General features: G+C 39.6%; 2 protein-coding genes across 8 annotated transcripts in view; one reads left to right on the forward strand and one right to left on the reverse strand.

The window, feature by feature from the left end:
* Positions 1-15,708, reverse strand: part of LOC126281139 (importin subunit alpha-7) — a 52,857-nt gene extending 37,149 nt beyond the window's left edge. For 3 of the 5 annotated variants that reach the window (XM_049979828.1, XM_049979821.1, XM_049979819.1), the window contains exons 1-4: positions 15,618-15,708; positions 14,999-15,175; positions 2,024-2,239; positions 2-222 (exon numbers count right to left, since the gene is read on the reverse strand). In XM_049979828.1, the coding sequence (XP_049835785.1) occupies positions 2-222; positions 2,024-2,239; positions 14,999-15,175 (614 nt within the window). In that variant the 5' untranslated portion in view covers positions 15,618-15,708. Of the gene's footprint in view, position 1; positions 223-2,023; positions 2,240-14,998; positions 15,176-15,277 lie in introns of all 5 variants that reach the window. The other 2 variants (XM_049979837.1, XM_049979846.1) reach the window with 2 other exon arrangements.
* Positions 15,709-15,712: 4 nt separating this feature from the next.
* LOC126281173 (protein MIX23) overlaps positions 15,713-16,943 on the forward strand; it is a 37,106-nt gene continuing 35,875 nt past the window's right edge. Inside the window, exon 1 of one of the 3 annotated variants that reach the window (XM_049979859.1) lies at positions 15,713-15,801. In XM_049979859.1, the coding sequence (XP_049835816.1) occupies positions 15,754-15,801 (48 nt within the window). In that variant the 5' untranslated portion in view covers positions 15,713-15,753. The remainder of the gene's footprint in view (positions 15,802-16,943) is intronic. The other 2 variants (XM_049979868.1, XM_049979877.1) reach the window with 2 other exon arrangements.

The raw sequence follows: 16,943 nt of genomic DNA on the forward strand, positions 1-16,943 counted from the left end.
CTGCAACAGTGGAACTAGAATGCCAGAGTCCAGCACATGGTCACGGCACTCAGGAGAATCGCCAGCAATGTTACCCAGGGCCCAAACTGCCTGCTCTTGGACATCCTCGTATTCAGAACCGAGCAGTTGAATGAATATGGGAACTGCACCAGCTTCAATGACCATCTGTGTCTGTGCGGAAGTTCCCGAAGCAATATTCGTCAGTGCCCATGCTGCCTCAAACTGCAACAGAATGTATTACAATATTCTCAGCAGTGGGCAATGTGGCCCCCTCCATCCTTGCAAGTGTATGCAGAGATGTGCTTTAGCAGGGTAGGAGCAGAGGGGGCAGATGGGGTAGGGAAGATAAATAAAAAAAGTAAGGCTATGGCTTTTAGAACATTTTCAAAATGCCAATTAATCCAAGTTTCAATGAGATGATTTACTCTTTCACTTGTCAACATTTGTGCAAACACACTGTGGAATCCAAATGAAATTCTTAGATAAGGATCTAGGTGTTTTTTAGTTTTTAATCTGAGCAAGCAGTAAAGGAAACACAAACAAAAATTCGGAGTTGGAATTAAAATCCATGGAGAAGAAATAAAAACTTTGAGGTTCGCTGATGAGATTGTAATTCTGTCAGCGACAGCAAAGGACCTGGAAGAGCAGCTGAACGGAATGAACAGTCTTGAAAGGAAGATATAAGATGAACATCAACAAAAGCAAAACGAGAATAATGGAATGTAGTCAAATTAAATCAGGTGATGCTGAGGGAATTAGATTAGTTTTGCTATTTGGGGAGCAAAATAACTAATGATGGTTGAAGTAGAGAGGATATAAAATGCCAACTGGCAAGGAACGCGTTTCTGAAGAAGAGAAATTTGTTAACATCGAGTATAGATTTAAATGTCAGGAAGTCATTTCTGAAAGTATCTGTATGGAGTGTAGCCATGTATGGAAGTGAAACATGGACAATAAATAGTTTAGACAAGAAGAGAATAGAAGCTTTCGAAATGTGGTGCTACAGAAGAATGCTGAAGATTAGATGGGTAGATCACATAACTAATGCGGAGGTATTGAATAGAATTGGAGAGAAGAGAAATTTGTGGCACAATTTGACTAGAAGAAGGGATTGGGTGGTAGGGCATAATAATAATAAAGATTTTATTGTCTTTAGGCCATTACAGCACTTGACAACATCAAATGAAGATACAATTTGTAATCCAGTGTGATAAGGTATTGACTACTGAAATATTTTAGCTTAAATTACAATTAATGTACAGTGGGACATCTGTTGGATTACTGCAGACACTACAGACACTAATCCAGATGCTATAGAGGAAATGTACATCTTAACTAACGTATACGTAGTTGATAACACATGCTTTGTTTTACAACTGGAATAATTTTCATACTCATTTCTTTGTTATTCTACTGCATTTTATTTCTCCCCCTCCAGTGGTTGCAGAGTCTGACAACAGCTGGATAACTGTCTTCCCATTTCTAATATCAACTTCATGCAGATAGACTGTGGTAAAATTTAATATTGTGTGACTTTCAGTTACAATTTTATCAAATGTCTTGAAATCTTTTACTATTAATTTAACTCAACCCAGAGCAATTTCAGCAACTATTCCCACTTCACAGATCAGTTCCACTGTCAAGTAAGCTCTTTCATAGCACAACTGTAATTATTTAATAGCAACACCTCTGATGTCTTATCCCAATTTTCACACTAAAGATGTAGACAGAAGATTATTAGTATTGCAACATGTATTTTATATTTGATGGGAAATAAGCTGAGACAATGAAGGAAAGATTGTACACAAATAATTTAAAATATAAGACTCGAAGAATCATGCATAGCATCCGCTTATGGTATATATAAATGTGCCCTGGCACTCAAATCCTTTGCAGTACCTACTCTAAAAATTTAGCAGGAATGATTACATAAATGTCTGCATCTGCACTGTACATGACCTCATATAATTATTAATGTTATCATTTAAGTCCTTAGAAACTTATCAAGCAATTTTCTGCTTACCTGAAGTGTGCAGTTTGTGTTGTTCTGTAGAAATTCAACAAATCTTGGTACTATTCCAGTCTGTATAACCTCGTCAATGGGGGGATTTGGCTCACGTGACAGTAACTTCCGAAATTTCTGTGTTGCCATCAGCTGGTCATCAACATTTGTACTATATAGTGCCTGCACCATTGCCTGTGTTATTCCAGGTGCACTCATAAGAGAATGTATGTCATCCTGTAACAAAGACATTACATCAGTTGGTTGTCTGCTACACCTATAAATGCACCTTATCTGTGATAATTTGTTGAGATCTAACTGGGTGTCTGCGCAACACACTACATCAAGTACCTTAACTGGCATTTATTAATCTGTCTGTCAAGTTCTGGGACAGAATGACTATCTAAAATGTTGAAAAAAAATTAAAAACAGACATCACCCACTCCTACAAATGATCTGATTATCTACATTCAAGGACTGAAAATTCCTATTAGATCTATGGTATGTAGAAAAATTCATTCGAATGCTGCATGATAAGCAGTGGTGTGTTGTTACAGATGTAAATAACTATTTTCTTTGAAAAATAACAATGTACTCAATGTGAATATTAAGCTACTAATATAAGATAGACAGAGGCCATTTAGTAAACTGAATACACAGCAATGTGTTTCAAATAGTGATTTTCCTCTAAATTACTACGTTACAATTAGCTGGTGTAGCACAAATAATATTAACCATAATAATTTATTTTCCAGCACAACCATAACAATTTAAAATGAATTGACAGATCTCGGCTTTTATTTGTCATCCTCAGATCATAAAACACATATCATGATTCAATCCCATTACTGCAGAAACCACATTTTCAATCAATCGCTGTGCATCTCCAGCTCTTCTGCAACATGCCTCTTTCTAAAATAATAAGCATCATGATACTTTGTTATTAATCCAGAACACAGGTTAAGTTTCTATGAGTTTCTTCTTTTGTTAGTGTATACATTGGTTTCACATCCAAGAAGATTCCTCTTGATGGGATCTATAAAATAGAAGTGATTGATCCTCATGGTCTGTGTATAAATACCACATTCACCTAACTTTGAGATCTACCATTCACTACCAATCCTCAATCATTTCTGAATGTATTGCAACTCCACATTTGCTCTATTTTACCATTTGTGAATTTTTTTTTTTCTGACACACACTCCTCTTCATCTCCCCCTCTCCCTATATCCTTGATTTTTTAAATTTGATATTCCATTATAATACAGAAAAATCATGTGTCATAACTGCTTGATAGAACAAAACTGATTCCAAAATTTGTAATTCCTTCTTCTGAGCACCAGTAATGTCTTCTCATGAAAGAATGAAATACCGATTGCTCTGGAAACTGTTTTATGTGTGGGAGCAAATATATGCTTGTAATGTTCTCAAGTAGGACATCATTAATTCAAATTTTTTACTGCCATAGTGGGAAGTGATACAGCAATAGTAAGACATTAAAATACAATGAAGATCAAAAGTATGCAAATAGCTGTAGGTTATTTACAGAGTTTATACAAAATGTGGAAGGCAAAAGGGAAATAAATCTGGAAACCTTAAAGACAATTCTAATGTGGAAACAATATACACAAAATGAAGACAGACAATAATTCACCTGCAATGAGTTGCACTCCCGCAAACTTCAACATCTAACAAATGCATAGCTGCACTGATTTTCAGCCTTATCATGTCCATTGAACAAACACCATCGCATATTCAAACAGAGAGCAAAATGCTCACCTCTGCAACTGCTCTGTGTGCAGATCTGTGTGTGTGCGCACTACACATTGTTAACTAGCATGCAAGTGGTCATCTACCCCCAAGATGAAGACAGATGACCACTTTGTTACAAATATTACTTTGAGTGTTAAATGGGGGTTTTCAAATAACCACAATAATTTCTGTGCCTTATCGTGCTGTGGAGTGTCACAGGCAGAGTTTCATGTAGGACAATGACCTCTGTAGTCCATATCATCGAGAATATTGTGGATGCTATGGGTATTCAATTAGCTGCTATGTGAATTGTCTACTTTTACTGCAGACAATGTCCCTTTAAAAAACACATCAGCCACTCCAGCTACTACATTACTCAAACTGAGACACTCAATGTATACTGTCGACATGTACGTCTACAAGGTCTGATAACATCCCAGCTATGTGATATGACTCACCACTGCATTTCCCATGGCAATAAAAATACTTTCTCTTCAAAAGAGAACGTATGTGTAACTCAACTGCTCAATTGTGTGTGTTTGTGTGTTTTGTTCATGTGCCTGTCTGCCGGCGCTTTCCCGCTTGGTAAGTCTTGGAATCTTTGTTTTTAATATATTTTTCCCATGTGGAAGTTTCTTTCTATTTTATTTACAATTATGTACTTCGTAAGACGAGCAGTTAATCTTGAGATGTCCATTGTTAATTACCACAAAATAAGTAAGTGCTGTCCAGTTTTCCGCATGTTAAGCTGTCAACGACAATGAAAAAACACTGGCAAAGATTGGTAAAGCACAGTACCTAACCAAAGTACACTCTCCAGCACAACAGCTGATAGCTTTAAAAGTTACGTCACTGCAAAGACAATTCTACCCCCCCCCTCCCCCCCCCCCAAAAGCACTGCAGTACTACACATATGAAAACTTGCTCTGTAACATGTGCTCATTCAGCCTACTTCAATTTAAAATAATTTGTGTGACTCCAATTTACTTCCTTTTCATTGTGTCCAACATGTACGCTTTCTGTCTCCTCTTTATCTCTTACCCTCAAGACTTATTCTCACCATTCCTAGCTGCTGCTGCTTCTTTTGTGTTAGTCTTATCTTCTGCCCCTTACAGTTAAGAAATAATGTGTTCTTCCCTTATACTATTGAGTAATAATTATTGCATATTACTTCCTAATTAATTTACATTTTTAATCAAACATACGATTTATCTCATACCATAAGTAAAATGCTTGTTCTTCCAGTTTTTATAAAATGAGGACTGTTACGTACACCTGTCAGAAAAGGTTTTGTTCAACTTTCAGTTTCACAAATCCTTTTGGGGGTGTTGAAAATTAACAGCCCATTGAGGACTATTTAAAATGAAGATTTCCCAGTCTAATTCAGGATCGCAAATGAAAACAAAATATGTAACTCATCTAGAAAAACTTATAACTGAGAAAATAACTGTTTAATCTATTTCAGTTCAAAGTGTAGAAGCTCTGTAAATGAAGGGAATAATTCCCATGACAAGAGTCTCCAGTAATTAATAGAAAATATACATGTATTATTGTAATTTCTCATTTGAGAGATTATTCTCGAAAGAAATAACAGACATTCAATAATACCGTACTGTTCTTACTGTTCTGAGCAGACATACATTTATATATGTATTTTGATATGAATATAATAGAGGGACACATTCCATGCGGGAAAAATATATCTAAAAACAAAGATGATGTAACTTACCAAACGAAAGCGTTGGTATGTCGATAGACACACAATAATCTTTGTTTTTAGATATATATATGTATTTTGTTTTACCAAACGAGAAAGTGCTGGTATGTTGATAGACACAATAAAAAAAACCACACACACACACACACACACACACACACACACACACACACACACACACACACAAATATTCAAGCTTTCGCAACCCCTGGTTGCTTCATCAGGAAAGAGGGAAAGACGAAAGGATGTGGGCTTTAAGGAAGAGGGTAAGGAGTCATTCTATCTTTCCTGATGAAGCAACCAGAGGTTGCAAAACCTTGAATGTGTGTGTGTGTGTGTGTGTGTGTGTGTGTGTGTGTGTGTGTGTGTGTGTGTCTATCAACATACCAGCACTTTCTCGTTTGGTAAGTAAAAGCATCTTTCCAGAATGATATTTTCACTCTGCAGCGGAGTGTGCGCCAATATGAAACTTCCTAGCAGATTAAAACTGTGTGCCCGACCGAGACTCGAACTCGGGACCTTTGCCTTTCGTGGGCAAGTGCTCTACCAACTGAGCTACCAAAGCACGACTCATGCCTGGTACTCACAGCTTTACTTCTGCCAGTATCTCGTCTCCTACCTTCCAAAGTTTACAGAAGCTCTCCTGCCAACCTTGCAGAACTAGCACACCTGAAAGAAAGTATAATGTGGAGACATGGCTTAGCCACAACCTGGGGGATGTTTCCAGAATGAGATTTTCACTCTGCAGCAGAGTCTGTGCTGATATGAAACTTCCTGGCAGATTAAAACTGTCTCCACAGTATCCTTTCTTTCACGAGTGCTAGTTCTGCAAGGTTCGCAGGAGAGCTTCTGTAAAGTTTGGAAGGCAGGAGATGAGATGCTGGCAGAAGTAAAGCTGTGAGTACCAGGCGTGAGTCGCGCTTCGGTAGCTCAGTTGGTAGAGCACTTGCCCGCAAAAGGCAAAGGTCCGGAGTTCGAGTCTCGGTCGGGCACACAGTTTTAATCTGCCCGGAAGTTTCAAAACCATCTTTGGTTTTTTTATATACATTTTTCCCACGTGGAATGTTTCCCTCTATTATATTCATATATATGTATTTTCATTTTTTGTATGAATTTTAATTGTTAATTAATCAAATGTTCATCTTAAACAATGCCGAGGATTGTTCGGGATTGTTAAGAAAATAGTCTCTCTTACGTATGCAAAGCTCTTCAGCTGTATTTGATTGCACCACTTACATCTGCTATGGCAGAAATATCATATTTAAATTGAAACTAATAAGCATATCTTCAAAACTATGTTCGAAGTACTTTAGCAGTACTAAGAAATGTTTGTGAACTGGAAAAATAGGTTTGCTTGAATTGAAGGCATTCTTTGTGAGTTTATTTCACTATTACCTTGAATTACGGTATGTGAATGTTTCATGTTTTCATATCAAACAATGGAAACTCCAATGTAGGACAAGACAGATTGCTACTTACCATAAAGATGGCATGTTAAGTTGCTGACAGGTACATTTAGAAGACTCTTTCACGTAAGCTTTTGACTACAGCCTTTGTCAGAAAAAGCAGCTTTCACAGGTAGCCCAATCCGAGACAAGACTGGAATAGGAAGTGCTGGGTGGACGGATTGGGTAGGTCTTTTACCTGGGTTTTCCACAGGCATCTGATCCTTGTGGCACGCGGTTGGGACTGGGAGTGGCATAGTGATGGACTAGGATGTTGTGGAGGTTGGGTGGGCAATGGACCACCACCTTAGAACAGTTGGGAATGATTTCTGGAAGGATGTCCTTCATTTCAGGGCATGATGATAGATAATCAAAGCCATGGAGAAGGATGTGATTCAGTTGTTTCAGTCCAGGGGAGTATTGGATGAAATAGGGGGTGCTCCTTTGTGACTGGTTCTTGGTGATGGTGGGAGGATTGGAGGTGTGGGAAATGGCACAGGAGATCTGTTTATGGACTGGAGGAGGAGGAGGAGATTAGTGTTTAATGTTCTGTTAACAATTAGGTCATTAGAGGCAAAGCACAAGCTCAGATTAGGGAAGGATTGGGAGGAAAATCAGCCCTGCCTTTTCAAAGGAACCAGTCCGACATATGCCTGAAGCAATTTAGGGAAATCACGGGAAACCTAAACCAGGATGGCTGATGCAGGTTTGAACCGTTGCCATCCCAAATACAAGCCCAGTGTGCTAACAACTGTGCCACCTTGCTTGCTGTTTGTCTGTGGACTAGGTCTGGAGAATAGTGCCTGCCTGTGTCCTGTGTATGCCTTGGTGAGACCCTCACCATGACAGGGCAAGGGAGTTCTTGTCACTGCAGGTACTCCATCCCCATGTGGGCAGGTTGTATGGGAGTGATTTTTTTGGTGTGAAAGAGATGGCAGCTGTCAAAATACCGATGCTACTGATGGTTTTAATGTGGACAGAGGTGTGGATGGAACCATCAGAGAGGAAGAGGTCAACATCTGGGAAGGTGGCATGCTAGGTTGACAAGGACCATGTGAAGCAGATGGGAGAAATACTGTTATGGTTGTGAAGGAATGAAGATGGGTGTCTTGGCCATGAGTTCAAATCATGAAGACATCACAATGAACATGGACGAGACTGGGTGTATGGCATTTTGGGAGTCTAGGGATGTCTCCTGTAGATGGCCCATAAACAGTTTGGCATTGGAGGGTGCCATGTGGATGCCCATGGCTGTGCCGAATATTTGTTTGTATATTTTCCATCAAAGGAAAAGTAGCTGTGGGTTAGGATAAAGTTAGTAAGGTGTATGAGGAATGAGATAGTGAGTTTGGATTCTGAAGAATGTTGGTAAAGGTAGTGTTCAATTGTAGTAAGAATATGGGCATAAGGGACGGAGTATGGGGAGGTGGTGTCAACAGTAGTAGGTAGGAATCCAGGAGATAAAGGGGTGGGGATGGTGGAGAGTCTGTGAAGGAAGTGCTTGGTATCTTTGATGTGGGAGGCTAGATTACAGGCAATAGGTTAGATTTATTAGTCAATAGGGACCAAAATTCTTTCAGTGGGGGCACAATAACCAGCCACAATGGGGGCCAGGATTGTTGGGGTTTGTGGATTTTGGAGAGCCTGTAGAAGGTGGGTCTGCCGGGTATAATACAGGTGAGGAGGGAAATGGATTCAGTGGAGAGGTTCTGGAGGGACTGGAGGTTGTGTTGGACTTCTGCGGTGGGACCATTCTGGCAGAGCTCATAGCAGGAGGAATCAGATAACTGGCATAGGCCTTCTGCCAGGTAGTCACTGTGATTCATAACAATAGTGGTGACACCGTTGTCAGCATGGCAGGATGACTACCTCAGAATTTTGAATAAAAATCTCTCGGTGTCAGAATTTGTTTTCAGTTTGTGTATAGTTCTTCTTTCTTCTGTGGAAAGACTAGTGAGGGCAAATTGGAGGCGAGGAATTCCTGGAATGTGAACAGCAGGTGGTTAGGAGGGAGGGACAGAGAGAGGATCATGATTGGATGGTGGTATAAACTGGGAGAGGCAGGTGCCGGTGTTTGATTTAGGGTGGCTCTGGTTGGAGGGATTTGCAGCAAAGAAGTGTTTATTTTGCAGGCATCAGAAGAAGGAGGGTAGGTCTCTGACAAGTCCAGCTTGGTTAAATTTGGATGTAGGCCTAAAGGTGATGCCTTTGCATTGGACAAACTTCTGTGGAAGCTGGGTTTTGGTGGAAAGGACTGTTTCGGCTTTGGATTTGATAGAGTGTTGGTAGAAAGTTTTGGGGATGTGGCAAGTTTAAAAAGTCAGCTAGGCAGGATTTAGGTGCTACATGGGGTGCACAAGGAGGAAAATTGTAGGTAAAATAGGGGTTGGATAGTGGTGCCCTGAGGCGGCAGCAAGATGCCAGCAGGTTGGATAACTTATGGAGGTGGTGCCTGGAATGCTCCTCCATGTGCTGGAAAGCAAGGGATTAAATTTCAGGGATGTAATGTGTGTAGCAGAGATTGCACAGTAGCAGTATCTTGCAGATGGAGGAGAGGTGTTTATTGGATACCTATGCCATGGAGATGTGTTTTTGCAGTACAAAGTTCGTGAGGGCCAGTGACTGGCAGAATCTGAAAAGGTTAAGGTCACTATGAAACGAGGGGTGGGATCCAGTGAAAGGAATTTTTATGGTTAAGGCATTGGGGATGGGGGTGGGAATTCCAAGCTTTAGGCAGAATTTAAAAAAAATAGGATGTGGGATTGGGTTTTAACCAGGGAAAGGGATACTTTCTGAACTGGTGTAGAAAGAAGGAACAGGGGTCCACTGCAGCAAGGATGGCATAAAGGAAATGGGAATGATAAATGGGCAAAATAAGACGTTGATAGCTGTGAGAGGAGCTGGATAAGAGAAAAGATGCTTAAAAATACCTAAAGACACACAAAAACATGCACAGATACACCAAAACACACCCAGATACGTAAAAATGCATACAAATATGTAAAAACACGTAAAATGTATGAAACCATGTGAAACCACATAAAATACCTTTAAAATGTACAGAAATTTGGGAGCAAAGGAACAGATGAGGTATGGGACTGTGTATGTTGCAATAGGAGAAAAGAGGGGGAAGGGAGTGGGTTTGATTGAGGATCGCAAGTTCGTATGGTATGGGCAGCTGTGAAGTATAAAACGCTGAACTACTTGAGAATGAGGGATGAAGTGGGATCAATAGGAATAAATGTAATTATCGGGGGGAAGAAACTGGGACATCAGATGCAGCATCAACAATCCGTACGCCCATGAAGTCACGTATTGTGCGCGAACTATTGTTGATGGAGTATGGCTCAGGCTTTGAGCACCTATCATCATGCCCTGAAATCCTACAGAAGATCTTTCCCACCCCTCCTAACGTGGTGTTCCATCGCCTACAATATCCTAGTCCATTCCTATGCCACTCCCAATCCAAACCACTTGCCACAAGGGTCATATCCCTGTGGAAGAATCAAGTACAAGACCTACCTGTCCATCCCACTCAGTTCTTCCTATTCCAGTTCTGTAACAGGACTACCATACCCCATCAGAAGCTAGGCGACATATGAAAGAAGCCATGTCATATATCAACTCTGCTGCAATCACTGCACAGCTTTTTTACTGGTACGACCACAAACCAGCTGTCCACCTGGATGAACAGCCACTGCCAAACTGTGGCCACTAGCAAAATAGGCCACCCTATGGCACGACATGAGCTGAAAATAAAATGTTTTATTTGAATGGCTGCTTTACTCCAAGCCATTTGGGTCTTCACCTCCACCACCAGCTTTTCTGAATGCACAGATGGGAGTTACCCTTAACACACATTCTCCATGCATGTAATTACCCTGCCCTCAACCTACAGTAACATACTGTAGTAATCTTCTTGAGCTGGACTTCTGTCTTATCATTGCTCAACATTCCAATGTACTGCACAGACACGAACTGATTGTTCCAGAAGAACTGACAGGCACACAGCACTTTGGATATAATTTACAGAATCTAAGTTCTGATTCATTGTGGTCCCAGTACGTGATAAATGATTCTTAAGGCTGCTAAGTAAGAGTTGTTCCTGCTTCTTCATCTTCTGTGCTTCAATTCTAACACAAACACAAACACGAACTTTGATCCCGAGACACGTCCTGCTATATTCATCATTTTATTTGGTCTGAAATCTTTTTTCCTTATTTTCTTCTGGACAGTGTAAAAAATTCTCTTTCTTTCTCCTAACTTTGTCAATATTCACCATATTTACTGGGACATTAAATGTAGATGCTGTTTTTCACACTATACAGCTTCTTGGTTTTAGCGTCACAATCCATAGCTGTTCATTTAAATTTGATACACGCAACATCTAGTTGTTCCAACATATAGTCAAAATCAAGGCAGCTTTAGCATACATGGCTTGTACTTGATTGCATCACTTCATCCAGATCAGGGGTGCTCAACCTTCTTAGGCTTATGATCTACTACATGCAGTTTAGTCCATTTGGAGGCCTACTGATTTAAAAATTTGTATTTGTTTAAGCATAAAACAACACTGTAGCCAAAATTAATCATTTTAATTAGGCCTATATAAAAACATTAAGGCAATTCCCTCTCCATCAACAGTTGTAAACCTACTAAATTTTCAAGACATTACCCATGTGAATAAATTACAATATACAGCATCATAAATGGTTAAAGTTTCATGAGACTCTAGGCTTTGCATATCATTGCCAAGTTTATTATAATCTGGTAGATAATTTGTCAGAACCAACCTTACGTAGTCTGAGAGATGAGGATCAGTTAGTTTATTTCTACACTTAGATTTCACTATGTTCATTATTGAACCAAAAATGATTAAACATATGATAACAATTTTACAATATTAGGTAGGTTTTCACACTCACTAATTTCCAAAAGTTATCTTCATTGTATTTCACTTTGTGGAAATGTCATTTTGAAATCCAATTATTTTCTGTTCAAGTTCAGTCCTAGCACAAGAGAAAAGAGCACTCATTTTACTTTATATATATTCAACATCCAGCTTTTGGAAAAGTTTAGCTATGAATGCTAGAACAGAACTGCCTTCAAAACTGAAAATCAGTTTTCAAACTTTGTCTTCTTTGCAGCTTCTTGATCCAGTGATGTTTGTTGACACTTCCGACTGTATTTGAGGACAGTGTTTCACATTTAATATCGGTAACTGTGCTATCCAAAGGTCAAGTCTTGCAGCAAACCCTGAGCACTCTCCCTGCTCACTGCAACCTCCACTCACAGTTCCAGTTCGCAAGTAGTAACTTCACCAGGCAAGGAGGGAAGACGGTTGCTTGGCATCAGTATTAAGGGTGGTGAAAAGCACATGAAAATGAAAGAGGTGAGACAAGTGTTGTCAGAGTTCCTCCCTGCAAATCCGTGCAAAACGCTAATTGTCAACAAACTGGTATTTTACAACAACAGCTTATTTAAACAGATTTCTGACAAAGGATTTGAAAGATTGACTTATAAAACCATGGTAATTGACCGGTTGATTGCAATTGATGAGTTGAGCATCCATGATCTACATCAAAACAACAGTGATCTGAATTTTGTTGCTGACAACAGCTTGTTCAGAGCATTTCCCGCTTTGCATAACCACACAAATCTCCACTGCTAAGATTCGGAATGTGTGTGCAATTCCTACCTGAAGTTTCTAATGTTTGACACGCAAAACTCTCACACAAATGTATGTATGTGTGTGTGTGTGTGTGTGTGTGTGTGTGTGTGTGTGTTAAAAGAAGGTCTTTTGGCTGCATACTTAGATGTCTAGCAGTCTTCTTGTTCTGCCTGTCTGTCTCTCCTCTATATGGTGAGCAGCAATCTATCCTTTTCATAATACCATCATTATTCCATCCCGGATTTTCCACTGTTTCTAATAGAGGTGTAGCAGTTACCCCATCATCTTAAAGGCACCTGCAACTCTGAGGGGTTGTGTGCAGTGAAAAGTGTGAAGAGATTCAATGAATAGTGTGTTATTTTCCCATGTTAAAAGGTGTACAACTTTGCTTCCGCCGTTTGCCGATAGGTGGCGACAACGCTAAGTTGCCAACGTAAGAAACAGATCGCAGACGTCAGGCAGTTAGCTTGGACTCGGTCAACATAACCCCATTCAAACATTAGTTGATTTGTGTCTGCATCATAAAGTTCTACTTGATTGAAAATGTAAGTTTACGAGCCTAATTCTCATCATTTAAGGGAGGTGTTACTATTTCGTTTCAATATAAAGAAAACAGCGGCTGAGTCCCATCGTATGCTCTCAAGTATGTATGGTAAGGAAGCTATTACTGAAAGAACGTGTCACGAGTGGTTTCAATGCTTCAAGAATAGTGATTTTACCACTGTAGACCAGCACAGCGGTGGAAGAAAGAATGTTTTCGAAGATGCAGAATTGGAGACATTGCTGAGTGAAGACTCACGTCAAATTCAAAAAGAAATGGCACAATTAGTGGGAGTGACACAGCAAGCCATTTCAAAACATCTCAAGGCTATGGGCATGATTCAGAAAGAAGGAACTTGGGTCCTGTTTGAGCTGAAACCAAGAGACGTTGAACAGCGTTTGTGAACAGTTGCTTCAGAGGCAAAAACGGAAGAGATTTCTGCATCGCATTGAGACTGTGGACAAAAAATGGGTTCATTACAATAGCCCTAAATGCAAAACTTCATGGGGATATCACGGCCATGCTTCCATGTTGACGGCCAAACCAAATATTCACAGCTCCAAGATCATGCTCTGCATTTGGTGGGACCAGCTCGGCGTCATGTACCATGAGCTGTTAAAATTAAGTGAATGAGCTGTTAAAATCAAGCGAAACAATCACAGGTGCTCGTTATCGAACACAATTAATGCCTTAGAGGAGAGAATCAAAAGATAAATGGCCGCAATACAGCGGGACGCACGATAAAGTGATTTTGTAGCATGACAATGCTCGACCCTATGTTGCAAAAGGGGTCAAAACATACTTGGAAATGTTGAAATGGGAAGTCCCAGCCCAACTGCCTTATTCTCCAGACATTGCTCCCTCTGACTATCACATGTTTAGATCAATGACACATGGCCTGGCTGACCAACACTTCTGATCTCACGAAGAAGTCACAAACTGGATATATTTGTGGATTGTTTCAAAAGACCAATTTTTTTGATGCAGGATTCATACACTGCCTGAAAGAGGGAAGAAAGTAGTGGCTAGCAATGGAAAATACTTTGAATGATACATGTGTAACCAATTTGTTTCATTAAAGCCTCAAATGTTGGAGAAAAAAAAGCAGCGGAAGCAAAGTATTACATCTTGTACTAAGCAAACTTATTCCAATCTAACCAAGCAAACTTATTCCAAATATATAAAAAATTAAGAACTGTACAATAGATATAACTGGCTGAAGCAGGCCCCTATAGATGAGTCTGCATATATTGATCACTGGCAGTCACAGTGGGCTGAACGCAGCAGCTTCAGGCATCTACCTCATCCAACAGTGTATTGTGATTCTGTAAACAACTCTGTGGTGATGTCTCTGTGTTGTCACAGCTCCACAAATGGCTGCCATTTTCACCTGTAGCAGCTTGCACTTTGCAGTTAAAAGTTGTCAACAGCACTGTAAGCCATCCTGCTGTTCTTACGCCATTTTGACTACAGTGCACTTATTAAGATACAGGGGTTGGATTTGGGAGGATGGAGGTTCATGCTCTGTCTGGCAAGCCTGGTTTAGGTTTTCACTACAGCCAAGCCCTGTGTTTGTAAATTTGTATGTCAACATAAATTACTCTTGTTTAATTGAATTTAACCAAGTTATTGAAATTGAAACGAGGCTTGTGGTTCACCACCCAGAAAATATATGTGGATGATGACTGAGATTTTAAGTCTTATGTTGTTTTGTAAATGCTAGTCTTCTTGCAACCAGAGGTTCTGGGAAGTTTCTTAAAGGGAAAATATCGTCTCAAAAATATTTAACAACGACGTCAGAAAATATAGCCTTAAATAAACTATAACAAACCATGTACAGATTATAAATGCCATCAAAGCAAGAAATTACCTGCATACCGCCTTCTTCATCAGCAAGTGCTGGCATAAGCACATTGCGCCTTTTGAATAATTGTTGTTCACGTTTTTGTTTCCGCAACTGAACACCTTCCTCTTCTCTTCGACGCCGTAATTCTTGGGAATCCAATCCCACATTTTTGTAGCGATATTTGTGAGTAGGCCCCGACATCTATAAAAAGACCGATGTTATGGTTAGAACCAACTTCGGAAAAAGTTTCAATGAGAAAGCTTTTTATCCCATAGCATCCGACTCATCTATTAATACTTTAACCTCTCAACAAAATGTGACTGTCAAGTTGTTAAAGGCTTGATGACTCACGAGGTCAACAGTCACTTATTGATTTTTATCGAGAGAAATATTCACAGTTGCCTGAACCACGATAATTCAATATTCATCAGGTAAACAGTACTATTGCTACTACGACACTGATTAACGTGCTGCAGCAGTTTCTGCAAAATGGTTTTGTCACTCGCGTACAGCTGACATTCACACTGTCCACAGGCTTAAAATTACACGCAATTTCAACAATTTCCTATTTTTTCCCTAAGTTCAGCAGTCTCCTTAATACTTGCACAACGTTAAGAGAATCTTGTTAGACTCCAATATTTACCTTTTATCGTGTTACTAAGCGAGATTTATAAGAAGAATATATCATAGAAAATTTCTTCCGCAGCTTTCAACTTCAAGGCCCTTCGCTTCCAGGGGCTCATGGGTATTCTCTTTCGGTGTACGAGATTTAAGTAAAAATGGCAGCCTCCTCTACCGTAGAATGTGGCGATTTTCTAGAATTCCAGGTAAAATATAGATATGTTTGCAGTGACTGTGGGTAGCGCGGTAGTTGAAGGTAAAATAGGCGCTTTTCTTTGAGACAAGCACTTTATATTGTTACAGTTTCTTAGTTACACGGACCGGAATACATAACCTACAAAGACAAGCTACCAAAGAGCTTATCACTTTGTAGCCTGTGTAGGCGGCGCGTGAATATGATGTGGAAGTACTCCGGTGTTTCTACTATGTTGTGCTTGACTAAAGGCCTTGATAAGCATATAGAATTGGAAAAACAATAAGTGAATCACATAAGAATTTTAAAATAAATGACAAAAATGGTAAACAAATAAGTGTTTTGTTTACTCTGCCACTGTAGTGGTATTCGTATCTAAAGTCCACTGTATGGTACCTAGGTCCAAATTCCGGCCAAGTTAAAATGTCTTGAAAAAGCTAAAATGCGCCACCTGTTCGTTGTAGCATTCTCCATAAAAAAAACTCTTTTTTCCGAGTAACTTAAATATGTTTTCCCATTGTACATTGTCTTCGTTGTCTCAAAGCATTTACACGCAGATTTATGTAATAGATATTTAAGGTACTGCTCCATTGACGATATGTTTCCACCCTTAAATGTAGAGCTTCACATTCAGTTTAGGAAAGAAGTTAGATGTTTACGAAATTTATCCCCTGCAGTATGTGACGAGCTGACTACTGATTGTTTAAGTTGGTGGAGAGCAAAAACTTTGGTATTTTTATTACAGCATGTTCCAGTTTTTGTTTTACAGTGTCATGTGCCCACTGCCATTGCATTATTTAAGTTTGAAGACACCATTCGCTATGGAGATTGTTTGCAATTCAAATTGCCCCTGAAACAGAAATAATCTAAAGAGAAAGTACTTACTCTCAGGATGAGAAATGTGTTGCAGATAGACACACAAAGAGTAAAAGAGACACACTGCAAATTTTTTGGAACTAATAGTTCTTACGTCAGGAAGCTCTACCCTTGTTCTCACTAAATGTGGATCCCTCACACCCTGAGGCTTGGATGACCTGATCTTTTTTAACTTTTCCGAAAATGTCCCATCCTCTCCTCTCTGAAAAATGACTATTAGTTCTGGAAGCTAGGTGGATGTATAAGAAACTTATTTCACCTATATTTTTGTGATATTCC

This window comes from Schistocerca gregaria, chromosome 1 (assembly GCF_023897955.1).
Source record: "Schistocerca gregaria isolate iqSchGreg1 chromosome 1, iqSchGreg1.2, whole genome shotgun sequence".
NCBI lineage: Eukaryota > Metazoa > Arthropoda > Insecta > Orthoptera > Acrididae > Schistocerca > Schistocerca gregaria.